Source organism: Neospora caninum, chromosome XII (assembly GCF_000208865.1).
Source record: "Neospora caninum Liverpool complete genome, chromosome XII".
NCBI lineage: Eukaryota > Apicomplexa > Conoidasida > Eucoccidiorida > Sarcocystidae > Neospora > Neospora caninum.
Window position 1 is genome coordinate 2,248,719 of NC_018398.1, and position 22,942 is coordinate 2,271,660.

General features: G+C 55.1%; 4 protein-coding genes across 4 annotated transcripts; 3 read left to right on the top strand and 1 right to left on the bottom strand.

Moving 5' to 3' along the window:
- Nucleotides 1–417: 417 nt before the first annotated feature.
- Nucleotides 418–2,054, top strand: NCLIV_063020 (conserved hypothetical protein; the record flags this gene model as incomplete). Its single annotated transcript, XM_003885853.1, has 3 exons — nucleotides 418–507; nucleotides 1,237–1,338; nucleotides 1,932–2,054. 3 exons carry the CDS (start codon nucleotides 418–420, stop codon nucleotides 2,052–2,054), a joined length of 315 nt encoding a protein of 104 aa, XP_003885902.1.
- Nucleotides 2,055–4,108: 2,054 nt separating this feature from the next.
- Nucleotides 4,109–7,232, bottom strand: NCLIV_063030 (conserved hypothetical protein; the record flags this gene model as incomplete). The annotated part of the gene is made up of 2 exons (XM_003885854.1): nucleotides 4,109–5,806; nucleotides 6,321–7,232. 2 exons carry the CDS (start codon nucleotides 7,230–7,232, stop codon nucleotides 4,109–4,111), a joined length of 2,610 nt encoding a protein of 869 aa, XP_003885903.1.
- A 3,596-nt stretch (nucleotides 7,233–10,828) lies between these two features.
- Nucleotides 10,829–16,403, top strand: NCLIV_063040 (conserved hypothetical protein; the record flags this gene model as incomplete). The annotated part of the gene is made up of 7 exons (XM_003885855.1): nucleotides 10,829–11,536; nucleotides 11,769–11,837; nucleotides 12,406–12,483; nucleotides 13,261–13,374; nucleotides 13,997–14,078; nucleotides 14,515–15,760; nucleotides 16,307–16,403. The coding sequence occupies 7 exons, from the start codon at nucleotides 10,829–10,831 to the stop codon at nucleotides 16,401–16,403; spliced, it is 2,394 nt and encodes a 797-aa protein (XP_003885904.1).
- Nucleotides 16,404–19,279: 2,876 nt separating this feature from the next.
- NCLIV_063050 (conserved hypothetical protein) lies at nucleotides 19,280–21,949 on the top strand (the record flags this gene model as incomplete). Its single annotated transcript, XM_003885856.1, has 1 exon — nucleotides 19,280–21,949. The coding sequence occupies one exon, from the start codon at nucleotides 19,280–19,282 to the stop codon at nucleotides 21,947–21,949; it is 2,670 nt and encodes an 889-aa protein (XP_003885905.1).
- Nucleotides 21,950–22,942: the final 993 nt, after the last annotated feature.

A 22,942-nucleotide genomic window follows, 5' to 3' on the forward strand; every position in this document is an offset into this window, starting at 1 on the left:
CTCGCTTCTCTCCGCCGGTGTCTTTCATCGTCCAAGTCTTCGGTCCCTGCTTCTCTCCCTTCGTTCGCTTCTGCTCAGGCGACACAGAGCATCTCGTCTGTCTCTCGCGTCACGTCTCGACGTATCACCAGCGCGTCCGCTCGTTTTTCTCGTCTCTCTTCTCTATCTCTTTCGTATCTCTCCTCAGTCTCCCCCGCGTCTTCTGCCTTCAGTGAGTCCCCTGTGTCTCGCTGCTCGCGTCGCTCTTCTTCGTCACTCCCCTCTGTCTCTTCTTCCGCTGCATTCTCTTTTTCGTCTCCCCGAAACCTGCCACGGATGCCGCAGTGCGTACAGATTCCCGCTGTGGCGAGAAACGGGTCTTTGCGTTCCTTTCTCTCGGCGCGAAACCTCGAAGGTCTTTCCACGTCCTCTCAGCCGATGCCCAGCTCACTGCTTCACCGGCGGAGCCTCGTCGAAGTAAAATTCGCGCAGCAACGAGGGAGTGACACGTCGCACGTCCCCTTTAAAGTAAGCGACAATGTGACAGACGTACACCGTCGTGGGCCGGGTCGATGCGTACATAGAAATACACGCAGACATATAGTCATAGGTGTATATGTTTTGCAAGGAGGGGAGAAACCATGGGAGGACAACAGGCAGAACGCGTCGATCTCACCTCGGGCCCACGAGACATCCCTTCTCCGTTGCCTCTGGGTTTTGGTAAGGGGCCCCTCACCAGGTTCCATTCTCTTTTTTTTCTTATCTGATAAAAAAGGAAGACGTTGTCGCTCAACCGTCGTTCTGTTTGTCACGTCCCATATATCGTCTTTCCGACACGCGTGTTCGCATGCCGAAATTGAACTTGTGTCGACATCTATTTCAAAGTGCATTTCACCCCAAATCCGAGCAAGTGGACATTCGTCAAACTTCCAGGCACCTGCATCATCTTTTTCTCTCTGTATGTGAACGTGTAGACGTCGGCGTTTCCCTCTAGAGGTATTCGTACATGTTCATGGCAGACTGTTGTACTGTTATCTCCCCTCTCCATGCCTCGCACGAGAAACAAATCAACCGTACAAACTGGTGAACACATGAGCATCTACATGTGTAGGTCCACGTCTGTGTCGCAATCTATTTGCGTGTGAAGAGAGTGGGAAAGGGGGGGGGGCGGACAATGCAGAGCGCCAGGCTTCGTTGAAGGCGGGAGTCTGTGCAGGACAACCATCTCGCTTTGTTCCGGAATTCTGCGACTGGCAGGTTGTGCGGACGCCTTCTGGAAACCTCCCCGTCTACTCGCGCGTTCGGAAGCACGGCACAGAGGTTACCACCATTGTTCGCCACGCCTTTGGAGACATAACAGTAAGCCTGCTTTCATAGACCTGCATGCGCGAACGCGCAGCCCCACGTTTCAGAGTGGGCATTTCAGTCGGTCTCGCGCGGGTCCAAAACGGCGTGGAGATGTCTCCGTGGTTGTCCGCTTCTCGGCAGTATTGACCACGAGCGGGAGAAGGAGGCATCAGGCGGACGGAAAGGACTCTCAGGGAGAGAAAGAGGCACTCAGTCGACAACTCAGGAGTGCATGCATTCTGGTCAGACGTCGGTCGAAGCGTTACTCTCGGCTTCACGCAGACGTCGAGATGGGCGTGAGCCCTAATGACAACGGGACACCCCACAGTCGTTATTCGATTTTCATCCAATACACATATATATGCATGCCTGTGCATATTTGTGCACAGACATACACATCTTTATTTATCTATCCGTGCTTATATATATATATATATATGTATCGCCATATGCATACCAGTGCATTTATGTGTATTTATATCTATAAGCGTACATGTACCTTCATCTGTGCACGCACGTAGGCGTAGGCATTTGTGTGTAGACAGTCGAAGGACGGCTACGATGTGGCGAGAGCCAAAGAGTTCTCTGGATGTGTTTCCTTTCAGGCAATGAAGAAAGATTTGGTGGCGATCTGTGAGGCGCCGGTTCGCGAGCGTTTGGGGACTCTCGAGGTCAAGGGCCTGCATGTGTTAAAAATCAAGCAGTGGCTTCGCTCCCTCGGTTTCTGAAGCTCCTCGGCTTGGCAACACTCCGCGGTATTTCCTTCTCGCCCTTGTACGCTCCTCCGTCCCCCTCTTTCAATAGAAAAGAGAGAATGGTGGCTCCACGCCCTTCGCACCTTTTCCACACTCTCCGGTTCAACATATGCATACCGATACATGAATGCGCGCTCCTACATGGCTTTTGCACGTTTGTATAGCTGCCCTGTACACCTCTCATATGGTTGTGTTTGCAAATATATACAATTATATAATATATATATATATATATATATATATATATATATATATATATGGGCGGAGGACTGTGTGCGTATATCTGGCCATGTGTACACTGCTATCCTCCCGTAGGTTTCGATCGATTTGGATTGGTGTGGATAAAGATGTTCGATCGGAACAGACAGATGGCGTTGTTCGGTTTTTGCCTCCTTCGCGCGAATAGCAGTGCCGCTCTGATGCATTCGAGACCAACGTTCACATCTCGTTCACTTTTTTTGCGGATGCTCGCGTCTCTTCGTCCCTCGAAGCATTGGGCACCATACGCAATCGTCGTCAGGTGCCAAGCCTGGCGAGGAGGCTGTGATCTCGACTCGCCTGCTTCACTGCTATCCATCGCCCGTTCGAGCGCAACAGGAACAAAAAGGAAAAGCGGGAGACGCGACTGATAGAAGACGGAAGAAAGTGGAGAGAACAAACCGACAGAGGACGAAGGAGCAGCCCCGCATAGCAATCTCGGTGGTGCGTAGAATCCTTTCCTCTCCGAACTGAAAAGTGTGCTGTAAGCTTCGCCAGAGTGGGCTATCTGTCTACGAAACGTGCGACGGCTGCCTGCAGGTCTCCCTACATGTCTCATCCTTCTATGCAAGCACGTGCGTTTCTCCTCGTTTTCCTCACAGCTGCCGTAAAAAACGTCTGAGGGTTGGTTTTGGACTGCTACCTTTGCGCTCCGAAACGTGCGCTGGGGCTGACGACGCCAGGAGAAACTCTGGTTTCTGTCTTTCGAGACGCGCAGTCATCGATAAAAGCATTAGTGAGAACCTCGGGCCCCGTGTTCGAACGCCACGCACGACCACAGGGAAGTGGGAACCCCCTAACGACACAGCGAGAGGTCAACCGAAATCTGAAAACACAAAACTAAAGCCACGAGAGAACTTGCGCTCCTCTTCCGAACACATCCCCAGGGAGGCGCTTCTCGGAACCAACCCGCGAAAAGGTGCTGCTGCTTCCGTTTCACCACGAGACAGAAAACAGAGCGTGCGCCGCACCTGCGTATGTTGGCGACGGGCATACCACCACGCACACCGCATGCACATACCTCAGTCCATCTGGAAGCTTCACATTTCAAGATAAACCTTTCGCGCACGCTCGTGAGAGCATCGGAGGAAGGATATCTCCTCCCAGATCTGCTGTCGCTCCTTCGCAGGAAGGAGGCAGGCGACAGAACCCCCCCAAAACGGAAATCGAGATATCACATTGACATATGCACTAGAAACCTTATCACAATGAAAGACAACGTGATTCCCAGGGATTCTGCACATGATCCGTGTCTTTTCACGTCGTTTCGGTCACGATTGCCAAATCTGCCTGCTGCGGCACAGTCCCTTTTGAAAGTCAACACTCGCCGCTCTTCTCTCAGCTGTTCCCCCTACAACATCTCCAGCTGAAGAGAAGGCACAGCGGCCCTAGCCTAACGCATATACAGCTAGAGATACGCACACACTTGCCCTGCCTGTCCTCCACGTGCTTTCTCCTCGAACTCCAAGTGCGCATGCAACTCCGTTTTTCTTCCTTTCCAGCGGGTAACTACATGTTGCTACAGGAAACAACACATCGGAGCACGTCCCCTAACTAGTGCTTCTTCACTAGAGAATGAAGAGAGGCTCATGAAACGCACGCATGTGCATCAGTTCGTGACGATTTCTCTTTCAGGATGAAACATCATGAAATGCATTACTTCTCGTATATCTCCCGCACGAGAAAGGAGGGGGAACCTCGCGCCAACCGCGATGTTGTCCCAGGTTAGCTTCTTCGTCCGATCCTTCCTCCCGCCTGTCGAACGGGCTTTACGTTCGAGACGGGTGATCGACTCCGTCTCTCGGTTTTCGGGTGAACAGATATCGCAGTCTTCCTCCCTTCTCTTTCCCGGCCTCGCTCTTGCTCTCTCCCTGAAGACCGCGGCGTGCGAGCTCGTGGTGGTACACCGCGCCAGACGGTTCTGAGAAAGACGGAAGGTGACGATGCGCTGGGGACTGCGGCCCACGTGCCTGGTCTCTCTTGTGGGATGTCGAAAAACGCGGGCACACCCAGGCGTCATCAGATCCCGAACTAGACAGAGACGCAAAAGAGCCGACAGAAGAGATGGAACCGGAAGGGAGGTACACAGCGCTTGCACTGCCAGGGGACGCGGCGCGATTTCCAGACGCTGTGGCTTCCCTCGGCTCAGCTTTGCAGCTACTTCTCTTATCTCCTCTCAGAGTCAGCAGCGACAGCATCGCTCGTCGCCCGCTCTTCACAGTCTCGGTCGGGAAGCGTTTTCTGTTTGCTGCTTCTCCACTCCTCCGGTTCTCCCCCTGGGAGGCCTGACCGTCGCTGATGGTCGCGCGACACGTCTCGCGCACAGACAGAAAGTCAAAGAAATCTCGGAGACTCTCAAAGTACGCTTCTCTCCATTCGCCTTTGTCGACGTCGTTGTGGCCTGCGCTTTTGGCAACAAACGGCGAAAAGGAGACAGCTGCTGAAGACGCAAGAAGCTCACCAGAGCCGATCGGAACAATCGCGTCCTCGGTGCCGTGGATAACGAAAGCAGGCGCCGAGATGTGTTTCATCTTGTCCACATTGCGCAAGATATCATACCACGGCGTCTTGTCCTTCGCTTTCGACTCCCTCTTCTTCTGCTCGCTGCGCCTTCTCTGGTCCCTGTCCACGCTCGCGCCCGCCTCGAGTCCGTATTCTGCCAACATCAAAGAATAAATGTGCGAAGTCGAAGGGGACGACGAAGCCACAGACGAAGGTGTCCCCACAGTTGGTGCGGTCGACACCTCATATACGAAAGACGACTGCAGCTCAGGGGGAACCACGTCTTTCTTTTTCAGGCGGCTGCGCACCGCACGCAGGCCTGACGCCAGCGCTGAGTGAAGAATGACGCCTCCGATTGTCTCGAGATCTTCGTTGTCCTCAGCTCGTCCTGCTTGATTCCTTCGGTGTTCTGCGTCTCCGTTGCCCGCTTCAAGGCGGTCGTCTTCGTCGCTATCCTCGCTGGAGTCATCGAATTCGACGAGATGCACTCTCTCGGCCTTGCCTCGACGAAGGAGGCGCGAGAAACGTGACGGCAAACGGCCTCCCTGGGTGGCCTGCGCCCGCCTCTGCAACTTCTTCAGACGCTCCTGTTTCTCCTCCTCCTGCCGCCTTTGCTCCTTCTTCTCCTGCTTCCGCTTCGCAAGCTCACCGGATTTTTCCTTCTTCTCCAGGCGCGCCAACGCCGCTTGGCGCCTCCTCCCCAGCACACTCGCCAAGTGGACGGCGGCCACGGAGCCGATACTCTGTCCGTACATCACCAGGTCGCGCAGCTTCACGTTTTTCTCGGTTTTGAGCCATCGGAATGCACCCATCACATCTGCGTACACACTGCGTTCCGACGGCTGGAGCGGGGAGCTCAGCGACGCAACTCTTCTGCCCTCGTGTCTGTACCATTTCAGCGGGCAGTCGCCTGCATCCGGCTCTTCCGCATCCCCGATAGCCCCGGAGGCGCAATTCGCGCAAGGCTGAGGAAGCGCGAGGACACTCCGCCACTTAAATCTCCAAATCGGTTTGCCTCTCGCTTTCCTTTCGATGAGGGAGAGCTCGAGTCTGTGAGGGGAACAGAGAAGTCGACCGCTTTTCCGTCCAGGACAGAGGAGGCGGCTCCGGAGTTGCTTTCTTGGGAAGCCTTTTTCTCGCGCTGGTTTTCTCGCTGCGTCTGTTTCTTCAGCTGTTTGTCGAGGCCGCTTGCTCGTTCCGAACACCCGTAGCCAGAGCAGTCGTAGGACAGGACGTTCACTTCGAGACGCCGACACAATTCCATCACCGACGGATGCAAGTGGCCAATGTCAGTCCCGTTTCCGTGCGAGTACAGGATCGTCCGCTTTGCATGCGGATACGCGTAGTAGAAGCCCCAGATCACGTGGTTTCGGTAACGAGGCGCACGCTCTCGACCGAGACGGGCACTCGCCCGTCGTCACAGATGCAGCCAAACTCACCGCCCTTCCTAGGATGACGGGGTTTCGTGTCTTCACTGACAAAGCTGAGTTTGCCTCTGCTTGTGCGGCCTGCGTACTCGAGCGCCGCCGCCGGAGACGGCGAAAAGGGGAACTGCGGGAGAGACCGGGGCGTCAATACATCTTCGAAGCCTGCGTTGTTCCCGGCGCTCATCGAAGAGCTGAAAGGGTGATTTTCTGCTCCGGGGCTTGTGACGACGATTGAGGGAATCGTTTCCGGAGTCTGGTCGACCCTTCTGCAACAGAGACTGGTGGACTCTGCGCTCCATGTGGGGAGCTTACCGCTCGCACCCGTACCCTGGGAACTGACTTCCGGAAAACGGCATTCCTCTGGCTGAGAGACGTGTCTTTGCGGAGCGCACGCGAAGCCGTCGAAGTTCACCGCATGCAGGGCCTTTTGGTGCGACGCTTGGGTCACATGGCGATCGCTGGCGTCGCCCGTGAACGCCAGTGGGTCTGTAGGTGGGAGAAGGTGTGTGGCGCGTTTCTTCTCGCATCGGCAAAAACGGTCGGGTTCCTCCTTTTCTTTGGTATGGTGACTCCTCAGTTCGCGTAAGCGTCTCGAACCGCTCGCCTCAAATTCCTCGAGCGTGCGTTCCTGGGGCGGCACGCTGTGGCTTCGGCACGCATCTTTCTGCACATTTCTTCCTTCGTGTGACAGATGCCGAACTCTCGATCCGGCGCCGGAGTCTGCTGGTACGGCGCATCGGGGGCACGGAAACGACTCCGAGAGGGGGAGCTGTCGGTAGCGTCCTTGCCATGGAAAGCACGCGTGACGGACTTCGTCCCCGAGGCGCCTTTCCTCAACCACATAGCCCGGGAGAGGCGACGGATTGAATGCGACCTTCGAGACCAGTTTCCGCTTGGCCGGCGGAAGCACCGACAGCAGGCAACTGAGACACGACAATTTGCCGCTGCCAATGTCCAGCATCATGTTGCGAACCGAAAGCACCGACGGAATGCGGAGGTAAGACAGCAAGTGAAAGCGAACAGAGAAAATCTGCCGCGGGAGCGACAGGAAACAAGACCGCAGAGGAAACCTCGGCAGACGGACGTGTTGACACGAACGCGCCTTGGTGCTTTACAGCGTAAATGCTTGGACCTTAAGCTTCTGGGAGAATGACACTCTGAAACGGGTAACAAATCCCGAATTCGAAAAGAGAAAGTGCAGGAACCCTGCACGCGATACAATAATTCAAGAAAACTGGCGATATCGATCGGGAAATTTGACGCTATACAATCCCGAATGAGACAGAAGAGCCAGGACGGGTTGCGAGGGTCGAGTCTCCGGGCTGTACATACACTCGACACCACCACGAAACCATTTTCAAGCGGTGAAAAATGGGTCACACTGGTCCGTGGGATGTTTTCCCAGAGAAGGCAACGGACAACAGCGGAACGCGTTTTTCTGAACGAGACAGAGGCGACGAGACGGCGAAGCCTCCGACCCCGGCCTCAAATCGGTGCGGGTAGAGAGCCTCAAGCTTCCTCTGGAAGAGAACTGTATAACGAGGCCGTTCCTACCGGCGACCGAGTTCCTTCTGCATCTCCGAAGGCAAATGTCGCAGCAGGCCCGCTTCTCTCTGCAGAGAAGACTCAAAAACAAGGAAAAACTGAGAGCCGAGTACTGCCGCAATTACAACAGCATAATCCCAGGATCCCAAACGTGATTCAACCGGTCTTCTTCCCGCCACCCGCACAAGTCTCCGCGGCGCGAACCTCTCCGCTCGTGGCTCCGGCCAGGGACTCGGGTTCTCCGGTGAAAAGTACGCGCGAGAAGAAAGATCGGGAGTTTTGCCAGACGAACCTGACGGCAGCTTCGAGAGAAAAAGTCCGTTTCCCTCGAAGCAACAGAAAGCAGAAGCTCTGAGGAGGCGCCGGAAGCAAGTGCCTCCCTTGTAACCCCCCCCCCCCCGGAAGTCCCCGCGGCCTCAATACCCGGAGTGACGAGAGCCGAATGGAACCCCGGAAGCATGAGAAGCCGGCAACGCCCGGTACTGTCGCTTCCCCTGCAGCCTGCACTGTCAGGGGCATCGATTCGTGTCTCCCACAGGGATTCTTTCGTTTTTTCTCAAAAGACAACGCCGGAAAAACTGCCCAGGTTCTTACACGTACCCACAACTGTCTCTGCCTACCAGTGCAGACACGTATATGCCATATGTGGATATATGAAGAGGGATAGGATTATGTATGCGGGGGGTCCATTGAGGACGAGATGGACGATCAGGAAGCGGAGGAACTGGGACACTGGGGGTGCTTTCGTGGGGATCCTCTCGCATTCACCGTCCCCTCTCTTGGCGGTTCTTCTGGCTCTCGCCTGCGCACTCGTCGGGGCACAGGCCCCGTTGATGCCGACAGCACAGGAAGGAAGGCAAGGTGGAAAGAGTAGAGAAACCACGCAAATATCTCGCTGTTGAGTGCTCTCTCGTTTCGTCTTAGTCGAAAGAACCGTAAAGATTTTGAAAGAGCGGAAACGGGAGGAAGGAGAGAGAACGCAAGGCACACGCGGCGAACGGTAGACAGAGGCTTGAGGCCTCGAGGCGTGGTGGTGCCTGGGTTCGATTGTTGCATAGGCGAACAAAAAGAGACGGACTGGCAGTGTCTTCGATGAGGCAAGTTCACAACTCTTCTCCCGTCGTTTTTTTCTAACGAGAGAGTCTCTGTAGAGAACCGTGAACTCTTTCGAATTTTCCTGGGAAGTTCGGCAGAAAATGCGCCACGCAGAAAAAGTAAACGCGGTATTCGAAACGGGCATCGATGCCTCAATACTGCCTAGAGCGACAGGGGATTCGAGACTCACGAGTGAGTTGGGAGGCAAAAAGACGGTGAGGAGGCACCGCACAGCGTGAAAAGGAAGAACACGGAAAGTTTGGGAAACTGAGAGGTAGGATGACCTTCTTCTCCCCGGAACCTCTCACACAAGTACAGAGAGCCGTACGACCGCAGGCAATTGCGAATTTGAGTTCGCGCGCGCACGTGACGCAACGCACACACAGTCTGTGTAGCTGAGCAGAAAAGGAACGATAGTTCTCATACGGTGGAGCTCTCTGAAAGAAGCGCAAAGCAGGCACAGAAAGAGATCTGGTGGTTGTTTGTCGAATCTTCACAGGCTCTTCTAGTTCTCTGTTGTTCAACGTAGTCTCGAGGCCGCCGGTTGCATCAGATGCACGGAAGACTCACAGGTTCCTCGCAAGTCGCTGGCCGACATGCACGGCAATACGTAGAGAGAGAGAGGACTTTCCTCTTGTCACCCTCGCTCAGTCATTAACTTCTTTCTTTCTGGCGTTCAATGCCGTGTCGCTCGTCACTCTGGGGATACGTTTTCACGCAGCTATTCGGTCTCTCTGTCGTTTTTCCAGCGAGGAGCTATTCCCGCGTTCCTCTCGCATTTCGTGTCTCGTCGCGTGAAGTTCCCCATGGCTTCTTCGTCTCTCTTTTCGCAAACTGCGTGATTCCTCAGCTTTACTCTCACTTGATTTTTGCGCTCCATTGGACTGGAGAGCAGTCGGCGTAGCCTCTGAGACGCTTTTGCGCATTCATTTCGGGAAGAAGCAACCGCGAGCTCGATGCATTTTCAACTGGCAAAGTCCTCGCTCGCAGATGGTTTCCGCAACCGTTTTTCTCCATATTTCTTCGTGTCTTCCGCCACCCACGACTCTAGCTATGCATCTGTCGCACTTCGCACCTAGTTGGAGGAGCATGCAATTCTCTCTTCCTTTGTAGGGTGCTGCCGGTTTCCACCAAACACTCTCTGGCGGTGCATGTAAACCGTCGTCATGGAGCTTCAGAGTTCCGAGGCCCGATTTTCAAATGCTTCAAGTCGTGGACTGGCTGGGAGCTCCCGTTCCAGAGTCTAACTCAAGGGTTTCCGTTGCTAAGGCCAGTCGGGCGTGCCTGGACTTCCCGACGATCTCGTGCACATCTTCCCTGGGTTCCACCTTCCGACAAAACAATTTGAACCAAACTTTTCTTCTCGGATTCAGACTCCGGGTCGCCCTCGCGTAAGCACTCGACTTCCTTGCAGAGGAACAGTCGTGTCAGTTCCGCGATCGTGTGGTGTACGGGCCTTTGTCGACATCTGTGTGGTGCCTACGCAGCGGCCTTCCGGTGTACGTACATCAGAATCGGCAACTGTTCCCAAGCAGAGAACAAGCGTGAAATGAACGCGTAGTCACTTTCTACTGCTCTCCGGGCGAGGGACCGTGCTGCACCGCACATCAGGGGAAGAGGCAAAGAGGAGCGCTGGGGGATATCTCCTCACCTGCGTGGAGATTAAGAGGGGAACCGTCCGAAGGGGTTTGAGGGCGAAGCGCATCAACGAAGGAGCGAAACGCCTACCCATTGCTCCTGTGCAAAGAGAGACACAAGGACATAAAGTACTCTCGCAATCCGTGCTGAAATCGTCGCGCACTGTCGCTGCGCTCCCTAGGAGAAAAGCCTTTCGTAACCTATTGGTGTCCTTTCGCCGTGTCTGTTTTTGCACATGCCGAACCAGATCCGAAACAGGCCAACCGGCACACGACGGAAGCGATGGACGAGTCACGAGTCTCCCACCGTCGTGCTAGTCGCGTGCCGGAAGTCGGCGCCTCTGCTGCCGAAATCTCAGAGCTGGGCACTGGCGAGAGGACAGAAGAAAAATCAGACCAGGACAGCGAAGTGGAAGCCGTTGCCGTGATCAAGAGACGCAGAATAGCCGGCCTTTCGGGCGGGCGTTTCCGCGACTGTTTCCCTAAAGAAGAAATTCCGCATCAAACTCCACACCAACCTGACAGTTCCCCATCGAGCTCAGAGGGGTCGGACTCAGTCCACGGAAACGGCGCCCGTGCCCATGTTTCTCAGCCAGGCTCTCCTCCTTGCTCTTTCGCAGCAGGGAGGATGGATGATAAAACGCCCCCGGGTGAGCTCTTTTCCGGTGCTTTGTCCTCCTCGTCTTCTTCCTCTTCTTCCCCTTCTTCCTCGTCTTCCCTTTATTCCGCTTCTTCCTCGTTTCCATCTTCTCCCTCTTCTTCATCTTCTTCCTCTTCTTGCTCGTCTTCATCTTCTTTGCCGTCCTCTTCTTCATCAAGAGAGGTGAACCTCGCTAGTCTCTCCATCGACGGTCAGGCCGAGCTGGTCGCACCAGATTTGCATGCGCTCTTTGCGTATTACAATGACGCATTTTTCGAGGGGAAACTTAGCGGAGTGGAAGTCCGGTGGAGCAAGCGGATGACGCTCTGCGCTGGTCTCTGTGTCTATCAGGTAGGCCGCAAGTTTGTGCGCGTTTGCATGAAAAAAGCGAAGCTAAGCAATGCGGTATTTTCGACACTCAAGATGCCTGTGCACTCTCCTCCCCTCCGTCTTTACGGTTTTGTTTTCCGTCTTCGCCCTCTGTGCCCGACTTCTCTCTCTCTAAACCAGCTGTCCCCCTTTCGCTGTTGCGGGTGTACATTCGCCGCTCCCGTTCTCTCTCCTCTCCGCCGCCTCTGTGCAGACTGGTGGCTACTGCTCCGTGCGCCTCTCCGAGCCGTTGCTCAAGTTCAGATCGGTCAAGGAATTCCGCGTGAGACGAAACACCTGCAAAGAGAGGCTTCTGATACATTTACACTCCCATGCAGGCGGTGCCTACACGCCGCTGCATCGATACACATTCCTATACATGTGTCTGCTGACAGTTACCCACATACACTCTGCCCAACGCCTACCGAGATACGTGACCATATATATATATATATATATATATATATATATATATATACATATATATATTCATCTGTTAATGTAAATGCGTATCGGGTAGAGGTGGTTGTTTTTTCATTTGTCTATAAGGCGCGTCTGTGAGAGGTAACTCGTGTAGAAGCATGTGCGTGTATGTTTGGTGGTTAGCTGATGGGATATGCTGGACGGAACCGAGCATTGAGGCAGCGAATTCGCTCTGCCTCTTCCAGGCCGGTGGTGCTTTTTTTCCCGGCGGTTTCCTGAATCTCGACGGTTCCCCGTGTGTCCGCAACGCTCTGTGTCTCTCTCGTGTTTTTGTGGAGAGGCAGATCTTGCTTTGTTTCGCCAAAGCTTGCATGCTCTCTCGAATTCTCCTTCGCGCGGACGCGCCTCCCTCTCTTTGCGCCACTCAGGAAACGCTCTTGCACGAGATGATTCACGCCTTCCTCTTTGTCTCGAAACGCAATCGTGACCATGACGCTCACGGGCCTGTAAGTTCGTTTCCCTCCCGGCAGAGACTCGCCGCTGTCCTGAGTGCTTTCTCGAACCCATGCAAAGAGACTAGAACGGGGATCCGGTAAACACACAGTCAGGGTATAAACCAGTCCAACTCGTAGCGTATGCCCCTCAGAAAAAGCTTATCCTGTCTCAGAAATTATCACTCCCAGTACTCTGGTCGCGCACTCGCGCAGCGCCTGCAGACTTCAGACCAGATGAACACACAGGCGCACGTACACCGGCATGCATGCATTCCCAGGCATCCAGACTACGTAGAGCGACAGATAGACAGAAGATAGACAGATAGGTAGAAGACAGATGGAAGATAGATAGAAGACAGGTAGATTGATATAGATATACATAATCTGGCGCACACGCCTTTATATCGACGCACCTGTGAAGAAAGATAGGAAAGGCGACGCGTTTCTCGGGGGAAGAGTCGGAGTAACTATCTCAGGTTGGACTTTTTTTCGAACAATACCGGCGAGGTGTCGACTTCACTCCAGCTGCTCAGCACCAACCCGCCTCACATGCTTGCAGGAACTCGATGTATCTATTTCGGTGCACGCTTATACCTATAACTCGTATTTGGATATATATATATATATATATATATATATATTTGTATATTTGTGTATCCAGGGGTATATGTCTGTACTGTGTTTCGTCTTTGGATATAAATGTGTACGTCGGTCCCCACTAGATGTGTCCTTGCACCAAGATGTGTCTATGTGTTTGCTTTTTCGATTTTCGTTTGCTTCTGGGTTCAGGACTTTCTGGCCCATATGCGGCGGCTGAATGCGTTAACTGGACTGAACATCACTGTTTTCCACAATTTCCATGACGAGGTCGCGCACTACCGCACGCACATATGGCGCTGTCAGGTGAGGCTTCCTCTTCCTCGCTTTTCTGTCTCGTGGATTGTCTCAACTGGTTTGTGTGTCGTCTTTTTTTTTCTGGCACCTGCCCCGCTGTGCGTCTTGTCCCTTTACGCGATTTCTGGGTCTTGACGCTGCGGCTTACTTGACCAAAATATGTCCTTGGCATTCTCCTTTGTCTTTCCATTGTCTTTCGCTTCCTCTTCTCTCAACTCCTCATTCTCTTCTCTCCCTTCTTTCGTGTGACGTGTACCCCGCCTTGCCGTCTGAACGCTTCTACGGTGTCTTTTCGCTTCCCACGCCGCCTTTCTTGCCTTCGTGCCTTTCTTTGTTCGGCGCATGAAAACGCGAACTGCCATTTACTGCTTCCTCCATTCCTCCTGCCTTCGCTCACGGTGTACGTCCAGCGTCCAGCTTGTCTCCTGCGCGGCGACTGACGATCGCCTCTCTTCTCCAGCTGCTGTCTCTTCGTGTCTACGCCGTCCCTCCGCTCCCCCCGCCCTCGCCTTGCGTGGGCTTCCTGTTCCACCGCCCAGAGGAAAGCGCGGTGGAGAGTCTTGTGAGACAGCCGAACCTCGGGCTCTGGTTGTCTAACAGTTTCCACGTTTCGAGTGCTTTCTGTTCCTAGGGGAAATGCCGAGAAACGCCGCCCTTCTTCGGTTACGTTCGACGGTCGATGAATCGTGCGCCAGGCCCAAACGACCGCTGGTGTAAGTGTCTGTACAGCTCAGCGGGAGGCAGCTCCGCTCTGGCGTCTTCCAGACGAACGATCGTCGGGTTCGAAGCGAACCGCGCCCACAGTCGAGTCTCTGCTGTTCACCGCAAAACCGACAGCGTCGACATACACAGATGCATGCTCACCTGCACGGTTACTACTTATATAAAAACGCACACACATATCTCCATTCTGTAAAAAGTGTATGTGAAAGTATACATATATAGGCTCTTGCCTGTGTGTGTATAGAGAAGCATGTGTGTATGTGTACGTCTGTGTGGGGACAGGACGGAGTGCTTTTTAGCGGTTTTGTGGGCGCCGCGCGTCGGCGTTTTCTTACAGCGGCAGCACGGGGCCAGTGACTACGAACTTTCCACTTTCTGTATCGAACTTACTTTGCTCCTCTGTCTTCTTCTTCTCCCTCCGTGTAGGGGCGGAGCACCAGCAAAACTGTGGAGGCACCTACGTGAAAATCAGCGAGCCTAAGAAGGCCGTCGCGAACCGAACTTCCTCTTTGTCGATGAGAAAGCAGAAGAAGGTGGAGAAGGACGAGTCAGTTGGTTCGCGAAACCTCTTGGTGCCGAGCGGGACGGAAGGAGCGCGTCCGGCGGGGTCTCTGCTCTTTCGGCGAACTGCGCGAGACAGCGCATCCCAGGCCGAGGTGGGAGAAACGAAGTTGCTGTCTCCTCGGGGACACCCACGGCCTGCACCCCAGGAAAGCCGAAGCCGGTACCCTACCCTCGCAGACGTCTTGAACAGAAACAGAGTCGATCGTTTCCGGAATTTAAAAACGCTTGCCGATTCCAAAGGCTCTTTGAGTGCCGTTACTCCCTCCCAGTCGGCTTCATCCTCATCTCCGTCTGTATCTGCCTCTTTCCCGTCTCTACCTTCCTCTTCGGATTCGTCTTTGGGTTTGTGCTCCTCCTTTCCCTCGTCTTCCCTCAATTCTCCCTCTCCTTCCCGGCTTCCTCCTCCTCTCCATGTTTCGTCTTGTGCTTCGTCTTCTTCATCCTGTGCTTCTTACACTTCGTCGTCGGCTTTCTCTGGTTCTGCTGCCGACGATGGCATTCTCCGGGAAGATGATGCAGTTGAAGTGATCGCCATTCGTCCTGCCTGCCCCCTGTCTTCTCGAACGGCTCCTTCGGCTCGTGCGCGTCTCTCCGATCTCTCGCGTTCTCGGGCGCATCGAGGAAGCCCCGCAGGTGAACCGGGCGAGCGAGGCGGTGACCTGCTCGAGGTGCACGGCGACACGGACGCGAACATGCAGAGGCGAGCAAACGCGCTCTCGGAGACGTCCGCGGACGACGACTCGGATATTCTCTTCATTTCAAGCACGCGCGGTGTGCCGCCGCGTTCACAGTCCTCTGCTGTTCCTTCGTCTTCTCTAAAGCGAGACCTCGTGGCAAGCGAACTATCAGCACGAGAAAACAAAGTGCCGCAGAGAAGGCCTCTTCCGTCGGCTTCGTTGTCTTTTGTTCCCTCTTCTTCTCCCGCTGCCTGTCCACCTTCCTCATCTAAAGCATGTCCTTCTCATCTGTCGACAGGACGAGGCGCTGGTGACACGGTGCGCGACACCCCGAGGTCTTCCTCTGTGACTCGAGAGCCCGACGCTTCTTCATGTCGGTTCTGCGAAAGGAGCTTCGCGGATCCCCGCGCTCTGAGACGCCATATTCAGTGGTAATACCTCTTTTTCTTACTGTCCCACGGACAACACAAACCGTATATCTACACATACACTATATATATATATATATATGTATATATCCGTGGCCAAACAACGCTATGTGCCTACATCTGTGTAGGGCTGCGCCTATTTCTCTGCACGGATTGATGTAGATCTGCATTTGTCTATTTAGAAGCGTATACAGCCGGGTGTGTGGCTGTGTGTGTATGAGAGTGTCTTTACTATGAGTGTAGCTTTACGTTTGTACCCTTTTGTATGCATGTGCAGATGTAGCCGAAAGGTGTTTCCCGTGCGTGATCTTCCCCGTCGGTTTCAGAAAAGAGGATGTGGATCGAGTTTGCATGACGCGTGCCGTCTTCCGAGAGCGTCGTCGCTGTTTTCTGCGCATGCTGCTTGTGCGTGCACTTCTCTATAGCCAACCGAAACAGAGTAGTTACGAAGGAAGCACAGCGCATCTTCCGTCTCTCTGGAGCTCGGCCTTTTTCCCTTGTGAGGTCCCCACTATTTGCGTTGCTTTCGTTGCTTGGCTGCTCAATCAGCTGCCTTCGAGATCCCGACCGTCTCCAAGGCCGCACCGACTTGGCCAGTGTCCCAAGAGACGAAGGACAACGCGTTGGTGGATCCGACAGATGCTGAACTCTTCGCCCACACCAAAAGGTCTACGAATCCTTATCTAGTTGCGTAGAAGCATGTACACATGCGCTGCCCGCGTCTCTTTATACAGGTCTCTTCTGCATGCAAACGTATATGATGTATGTCTCCAAGTATTCGCCCTATGCGTTGGGAGATACAACGCGCTCAGTTTACTTCTAGTGAGTCTTTTTGCAAGATAGCCTTTTTTGTTTAACATCTTCATTTTAAATGGAGTTTGAACTGCATGCATGTCAAGCTGCACACAGCTGAGAGCGCGCAGCCACGTTCCTCGACTCTGGAACCGGAGGCAGCGCCTGCTAGAGACGGGATCAGGCTTTGATCATCACGCAGATGGCCCGTGTGGCCGACGCAGACAAGCGCATGCAGGTGATCCCTAGGCAGACACCACACCGAAGGAAACGTTGCGTCTTTTTCTGACTCGAAACGGACATGCCGCCAGGCCGCGGTCCCCTCACTCCCTCCGGCGCAGTGGCACGCGAGATCTCTTTTTCACAGAGAAATCCATTCGAAAGCAAAACGAACAAGCCGATGGTCACACAGTCCAGCGCATAACCCCGGGCGGGGGAATGCGAGACCGCCGGCCTAGGGTTGTGTCGCCCTCATCATCGGACTTGCTGCAAATGGATTTTTGGAGCGATTTGAAGTGGTGTTAGGACCCCGCTGACTGGTTTGGAGTTATGTGGGTGTGAAAACGTTCCATCAAAAACGAACCGCTCAGCGCGCTCGTTGGAACACCGCGGGCGGTCAGGATGAAAAATCCCTGGACAACGAGGCAGACACAAAACGGTATTTCCACGTTACGCACATCTGTTTGGGTAGTGCGGGGGAGGTGCGGTTTGAAATGTTTTCTAGGACGTTGGATCTCTCGGGACATCCTCGTTTCCGGGAACGCGGTACGGCGAATGGGGCACGTACCCTCGCGGCGCTCAGCAGTTGAGCGTAGGAGCCGATATCTCCCCGAGTGTTGCGGCCTCTCACAGAGCGCCATGTTCCTGTGGTTTCGCTTTCGTATGCCTCCAACTGTCGTGCAATACCGTTTGTGTCTTTGCTGAACCGTCCCCTGTGTTTCCGGAGAGCGGCAGAAGAGGGAACGTTGCGAGACTCCCTCTAGAGGAAAACGGGGCGGCGCTAGATACAAACTCAACTTTCGTTGTACTGAAAAAGCCTTGCCGTTTGTTCCCACCGTTTTTACGATACCAGAGCAGTTACTGGGACCTAGGCAGCGAAGGGGAAGTTTCTGTGTAGAGAGGCCACCTGTGTTTCGGCGGATCTCGGGTCGTCAGCCCTGTTGCGCGTAACTATCTCGTTTTTGTCAGGAGGAAACCGTTCTCGAAAGAAGCCGACTGTGTGCCTCGACAGTCGACAGGCAGCCCCCCCTAGAGTGATGAGATTGTATCCAGCGACGCTTGAGCTATATCCGCAAAGGCTTTCCGCGTTTCCTGTTTTACCAACTGCCGGCTATCTCGAGTCGCGGTAGCTCTCGCGACTCCGCAGTGCCTCGACTCGTGTTCCCTGGCACACATCTGCACACGGTTCCGACGAGCTTGCGGCCTCTCGCCAAGTTTGCTTTTACTCAGCTGGCGGATGGGGGAGTTCGGGGACAAACTCGCATCTGTCTCGAAGGTTTCGCTGTTTCTCTCGCCTGATCCAAATGTTCGAAAAGGCACAGAATGCCGGCTACACAAATTTACGTTAGTGCAACTTTGCGAAGTTGCACGCGTGTCTCCCTCTCGAACGCAACAGCTAGGGCTGTTCCCCTCGTCGGATTCAAGCAGATGATCCGCTTCATCTTCCCCTTTCTTCCCTTCTTGTTGTTTGCCGATGGGAGAGTGTTCCGACAGGCTCTCGCCGCGATGCTGTCTCTTCCCGCCGCCATATAGCAGCGGCTGTGTGTCTCCGCTGCGTGGCCGTCGTCGCCTCACCATTTATCTGGTCCTCCTCTAGGGGAGGATTTGTGGTTTTTCTTTTTCTGTGGATTTCCTGGTCCCGGTCGTCTTTCCTGGTGTCGCTTCCCAGTCCTCGTCTCTCTGTTTATTCGATTTGAGGTACACAAATATGAACGCATAGGATCGGCCGACACAACGGTCTGCAACCTTCACGTAGGGAGGGTTTGTAAAGACGCTGTGTCTCTGCTCAGTCGCCCGTTCCTCTGAGTGCCCTCGACCTTCGAGGAGTTCTTCCACAGAAAGGAACCGCATTTTGAGTTTTCCGTCTCCTGAAATTACCGTTTGATCCTCTGGGAGAGCATTTGTTTCTGTGCGGCACAGGCGCTGCGTTCATGCGTTTCCCGCCGCCGCGAGAGAAGGTTTTGCGTGTTGAACAGAAGCCGGCGTGTGCATTCATTTGATACCGCATCTCCCCAGCGTGACTCGTTTCCTCTCAGGTCAGAGGAGGCGCGTCGTCGAGGAGCAACCGGCCTCTCTGTCTTCTCCTTGTACTTTGGAAGGGCGAGCGGCGCGGGAATCCATGCGACAGAACAGGTTTCTGTGTTTTTCGTCGGGCACCCGAGGGACGAAGCAAACAGAACTAGGGCCTCTGGCGTTTCCTCTGCTCTCTACCCGTGTCGTCCCCGAGACGCGCGCGCTTACCTGTCGGATATATGCTTTGTTTCAGCTCGCACCCCGTGGCTGTCATTTTTCCGCTGAACTCTTTCTTATGGTTTTCCCAAGTGTGCTGTCTACCAGGTGCTGTCCATACGCATTCCTCCCCCTCAGCGTATCTTTTTTTTGGCGGCGAAAGCGCTCGTCTCCTCAGGCAGAGCGTGCAGAAGTCGGTCGCGCGCTGCGTGCCTCGTTCGCTCGCCTTTCCGTCCCCTTCTGTGCATCCATCTGTTCTCTGCGTTCAACACCCTGGCCAACATGTCGTCGAACCTGAGGGCAGTCCACGAGGAATGTTCGGCGAGGCCGGGGAAACGCGAGGCCGCCGTCGGTAGTCCTCCAGCGCGGCCGAGCTCGTCTTGTACAGATGGGGCTGTGGCGTCAACGCATGCCGACACAACCCCGACTTCTGCGCGAGATGCAGATGCAAGTCCACAGTTTTCTCTCGAGCCGTACGGAGCAGGCGATTTACGACTTCTCAAGTTCCTGGCAGACGGTCGCCCGGTCTGGGAAGCGCCGCCGGCGCGCCCACCAGGCGGCATGATTGCGGCAGATGCGGATTTTTTCTTCCCAGAACAGGGCAGTCCCCCCGCCCCAGGTCGCAGGCCTGAGGAACCCACTCTCGAGGCGACGCAACTGACTTCGCCTGCGTCTCCGTCCCTTCTTGCCTCGTCGCTGGTACGGGCGAGACGAGGCGCACAGGCGGAACGGGCGAATGCGGAGGAGGAACGGGCGAATGCGGAGGAGGAACGGGCGAATGCGGAGGAGGAACGGGCGAATGCGGAGGAAGGACACGTAGAGCTGCCTGGGAGTGACGCTGCGAGTGTGCGCGCCGAGGCGTTTCGCGCCTACCTCGAAAAGGCTGCGAGGGCCAGCGCGGCGTACCCGCCTCTGGATCTTTTGCAGCGCGCCGAAGCTCTCTGCGTGGAGGCGGATGCACGGCACCAGGAGCAGCTGAAGGCGTCGGATCCGTGGGTCAAGAACAAGGGCGCATGGGACGAGGCGGTCCAGAAGCGAGACGAAGCCTCGAAATGGTTGTCAGGCGCAGGGATGCTCTTCGATCTTCTCCTCGGCACGGCCAACGCAGCTCCGGGCCAGAGATTCCTGCGGCTGGTCGAGGCGAAGGACGAGGTCGACGAGGAGGAAATGTGGCAGAAGCTGCTGATTGGACTCCACGGCCGGCGCGAGATGTCTCTGGAGCTCGAAACGCAGATCGCCGACGCGCGACACCAGATGCTGAGGACTCCTGCGGGGTTGCCTGGCCAACGGACGTGGGTGAACGTCCTGCGCCGGTTGCAGACCCTGCGCTGGGTTCTCGTGAAGAAAAGGTACCAAGACGTTGAGTTCTCCCAGTCCGACGCAAGCTACCCGTACGTCTCTGAGGTGTATGTACACCTCCTTCAGATCCCCTCGCGCTGTTGGGGAGCGATGGTCAGCACGGTCGGGTGCAGCCTACCGCTGCCGCCTCCGCGCGTCTTTGGCGACCACTTTGTTCTGCTCAAGGCGACTTTGAAGGACCAAACAGACGAACAGACCACGGCGGGTCGCGAGAATGCGGCGCCGCAGCGACAGACTACGTGCCCGTGGGGGTTCGTCTTAGAGTACGACGAACAAGCGTCAGCGGCTGTGGAAACAAGGTCACTTCTGCACATCAACGTCCGTCCGCTGCTGTCCTCTCACCTCCTCGCGGGTTCGTCGACGCGTTTCGCATCCCCCGAAGCCTCCTCGTCGCCGCCGTCCTCTCTCTTTCCGAGGCCATCCACTTGCCTTCCGTCTGCGGCAGGCCTGCTGGTCGACGAGACTCCCGCTGTGAGCAGCCCGCCGTCGCCGCTCTCCGACACAGAGACGAAACAAGAAGCGGAAGTGACTCAAGTGGCCAATGCTATCCACCGACGTCTGCAGAAAGCCCAGTGGTGTCTGTTGGACAGATGTTGCTTCCACGTGCTCGCAGCACAGGCAGAGCGCATGCGCGTCCTCGGCGAGCGAAGCGCGACCGCCGTTGCGTCGCGAACGTCAGAAGGCCGCTTCCCCGGAGGAGAGGACGCGAATGGCAGTAACGTGGACGCGGAGCGCCTGAGGAGGCGAATTACTTCCGAGTGCCTCCACGTCGACTCAAAAAGAATCCGAATCCTTCTCCGAGGCGTGCCCATGTCCCCACGCTACAGTGTGCAGGCGCCCGTGGCCCAGGCCTCTGGCGAAGGAGGGGATTCCACAGATACTGGACGGAGATCCAACGGTATAGGGAACGGTGTAGACGTAGCAATGAGCGACGGAGCCGGCACGTCGGATAACGCAGCTGTCCACAGCCACTCAGCCTTGCCACCGGAGAGAAGAATCAGCAGCCCGGGCTGTAAGTGTGCTGTACATACACTCGATTTCGTGGTTGACATAGCTTACTTGCCTTCCGATGTGGACGGCCAGCGACGCTGGGAAGAAACGGGTGTTCGCACTTCAAATTTAAATCAAGGGACAGGCGCCCAGAGCAGCACTGTGTTCGCAGAGGACGTGTCTAGGACCGGGTGGCGAGGAACTGCTAGAGGGTCAGAAGGCAACGTGGAGCGGAGGGAAGGAAACGCTGAGGCTCCTGCACATTCCACTTCAAACGTTGTGAGACAGAGATGCAGCCTTTGCCGGTGCTGTAGTGTTTGCTTGCATGAAGCGACAGGAGCACTTTTCGAGCAAGCACAGAAAGTTGCGGTTCTTCAGCTTCGCCAGTTTTTCCTTGAAACTTGGGAGTACGAGGCCTTCGAACATCCCAAGTTGTGTGGGGAGCTCGCATTCCCGCCGCCTCTCCTCCACTTCGCTTCACCGGTGGGGGATGGCGCCCGGGAGGGCCCGAGTAAGGCTGGGCGATCCGCACCGCTTCGCGGGGAAGATTTCCTCCTCACCTTTGTGAGTTGGTTAGCGTCCGAAGGCCTGGACTTTGTATGAGGGCTGCCCAAGGCACACCGAAAACGCCCCTCGTTTGTAAAACCCGCGGCGTCTGTCCGCTTGCTGGTCGGATGTGCTCCGCGGGTTAGCGTGGAACCGATCCGCGTCGCCAGGAACCGGACAGCTGTTTGTACCGCTCTAACGTCGAAGATGTGTGTCGGAGGGCCTAGGAAGTCTCATCGTGTGGTTGGGATCGCGTGACGTCCGAGTCTTTCGTTCGCGTGTCGAAAACACATCGAGTGTCTTTCGTCGCAACCTTTTAGTTGGCAGTAGTGGCTCTTCACCAGACGGTGTTTGCTGTTGAATCTAGAGTCGGGCGAACCCTACCCCCGCAGGGAAACGATTTCCTCAATCCGTAGGGATAGAGGGCAGCCTGTAGGGGAAATCTTGTGTTCCCGAGTCGCTTGCTGAACTGCGCCAGCAGGCGCGACATTCTGCTCCAACGAAGCGGGTGAACGGAGACGCTCGGCGGAGACACTTCTTCTCTCATTTCTTATCGCGCGCTCGCTAGACAGTGAAAAGTGTCCGAGTGTCAAAAGAACGCATTCGCCTCGGCTGTCACTCTGTTGTCGCCCGGTGGATCTTTCATAGGAGCGCTCGTGGAAAGCGACCGAAGTTCGCACACAGAATCGAGCACACAGTGTATCTGCTGCCGGCGCAGTCCCCCTGTCCACACTTACCCCTACTTTTGTGGTACAAGTGAGAATCAGTCAAGGGGAATTCACGTCTCACAACACAAACGTCACAAAACGTTGACCTGAAGCTCTACTCAGCGTTCGGCGTCTCGTGTTTCTGGTACAGGTTGCTGGAAGACGCCTAAAGGAAACGTAGAAACTAAAGTTGGACCAATCACTACAGCAACCGTTGCCGTTTGAATATTTACCGCATGAGCCTCGCGTCGTGGGCTCTTTAATTATCACATGGACTCTGTTTTTGTCGTTGCTCCATCGTACAAAGCAAACCAGCTATGGTAAGGACGGAGATCTTTTCAGA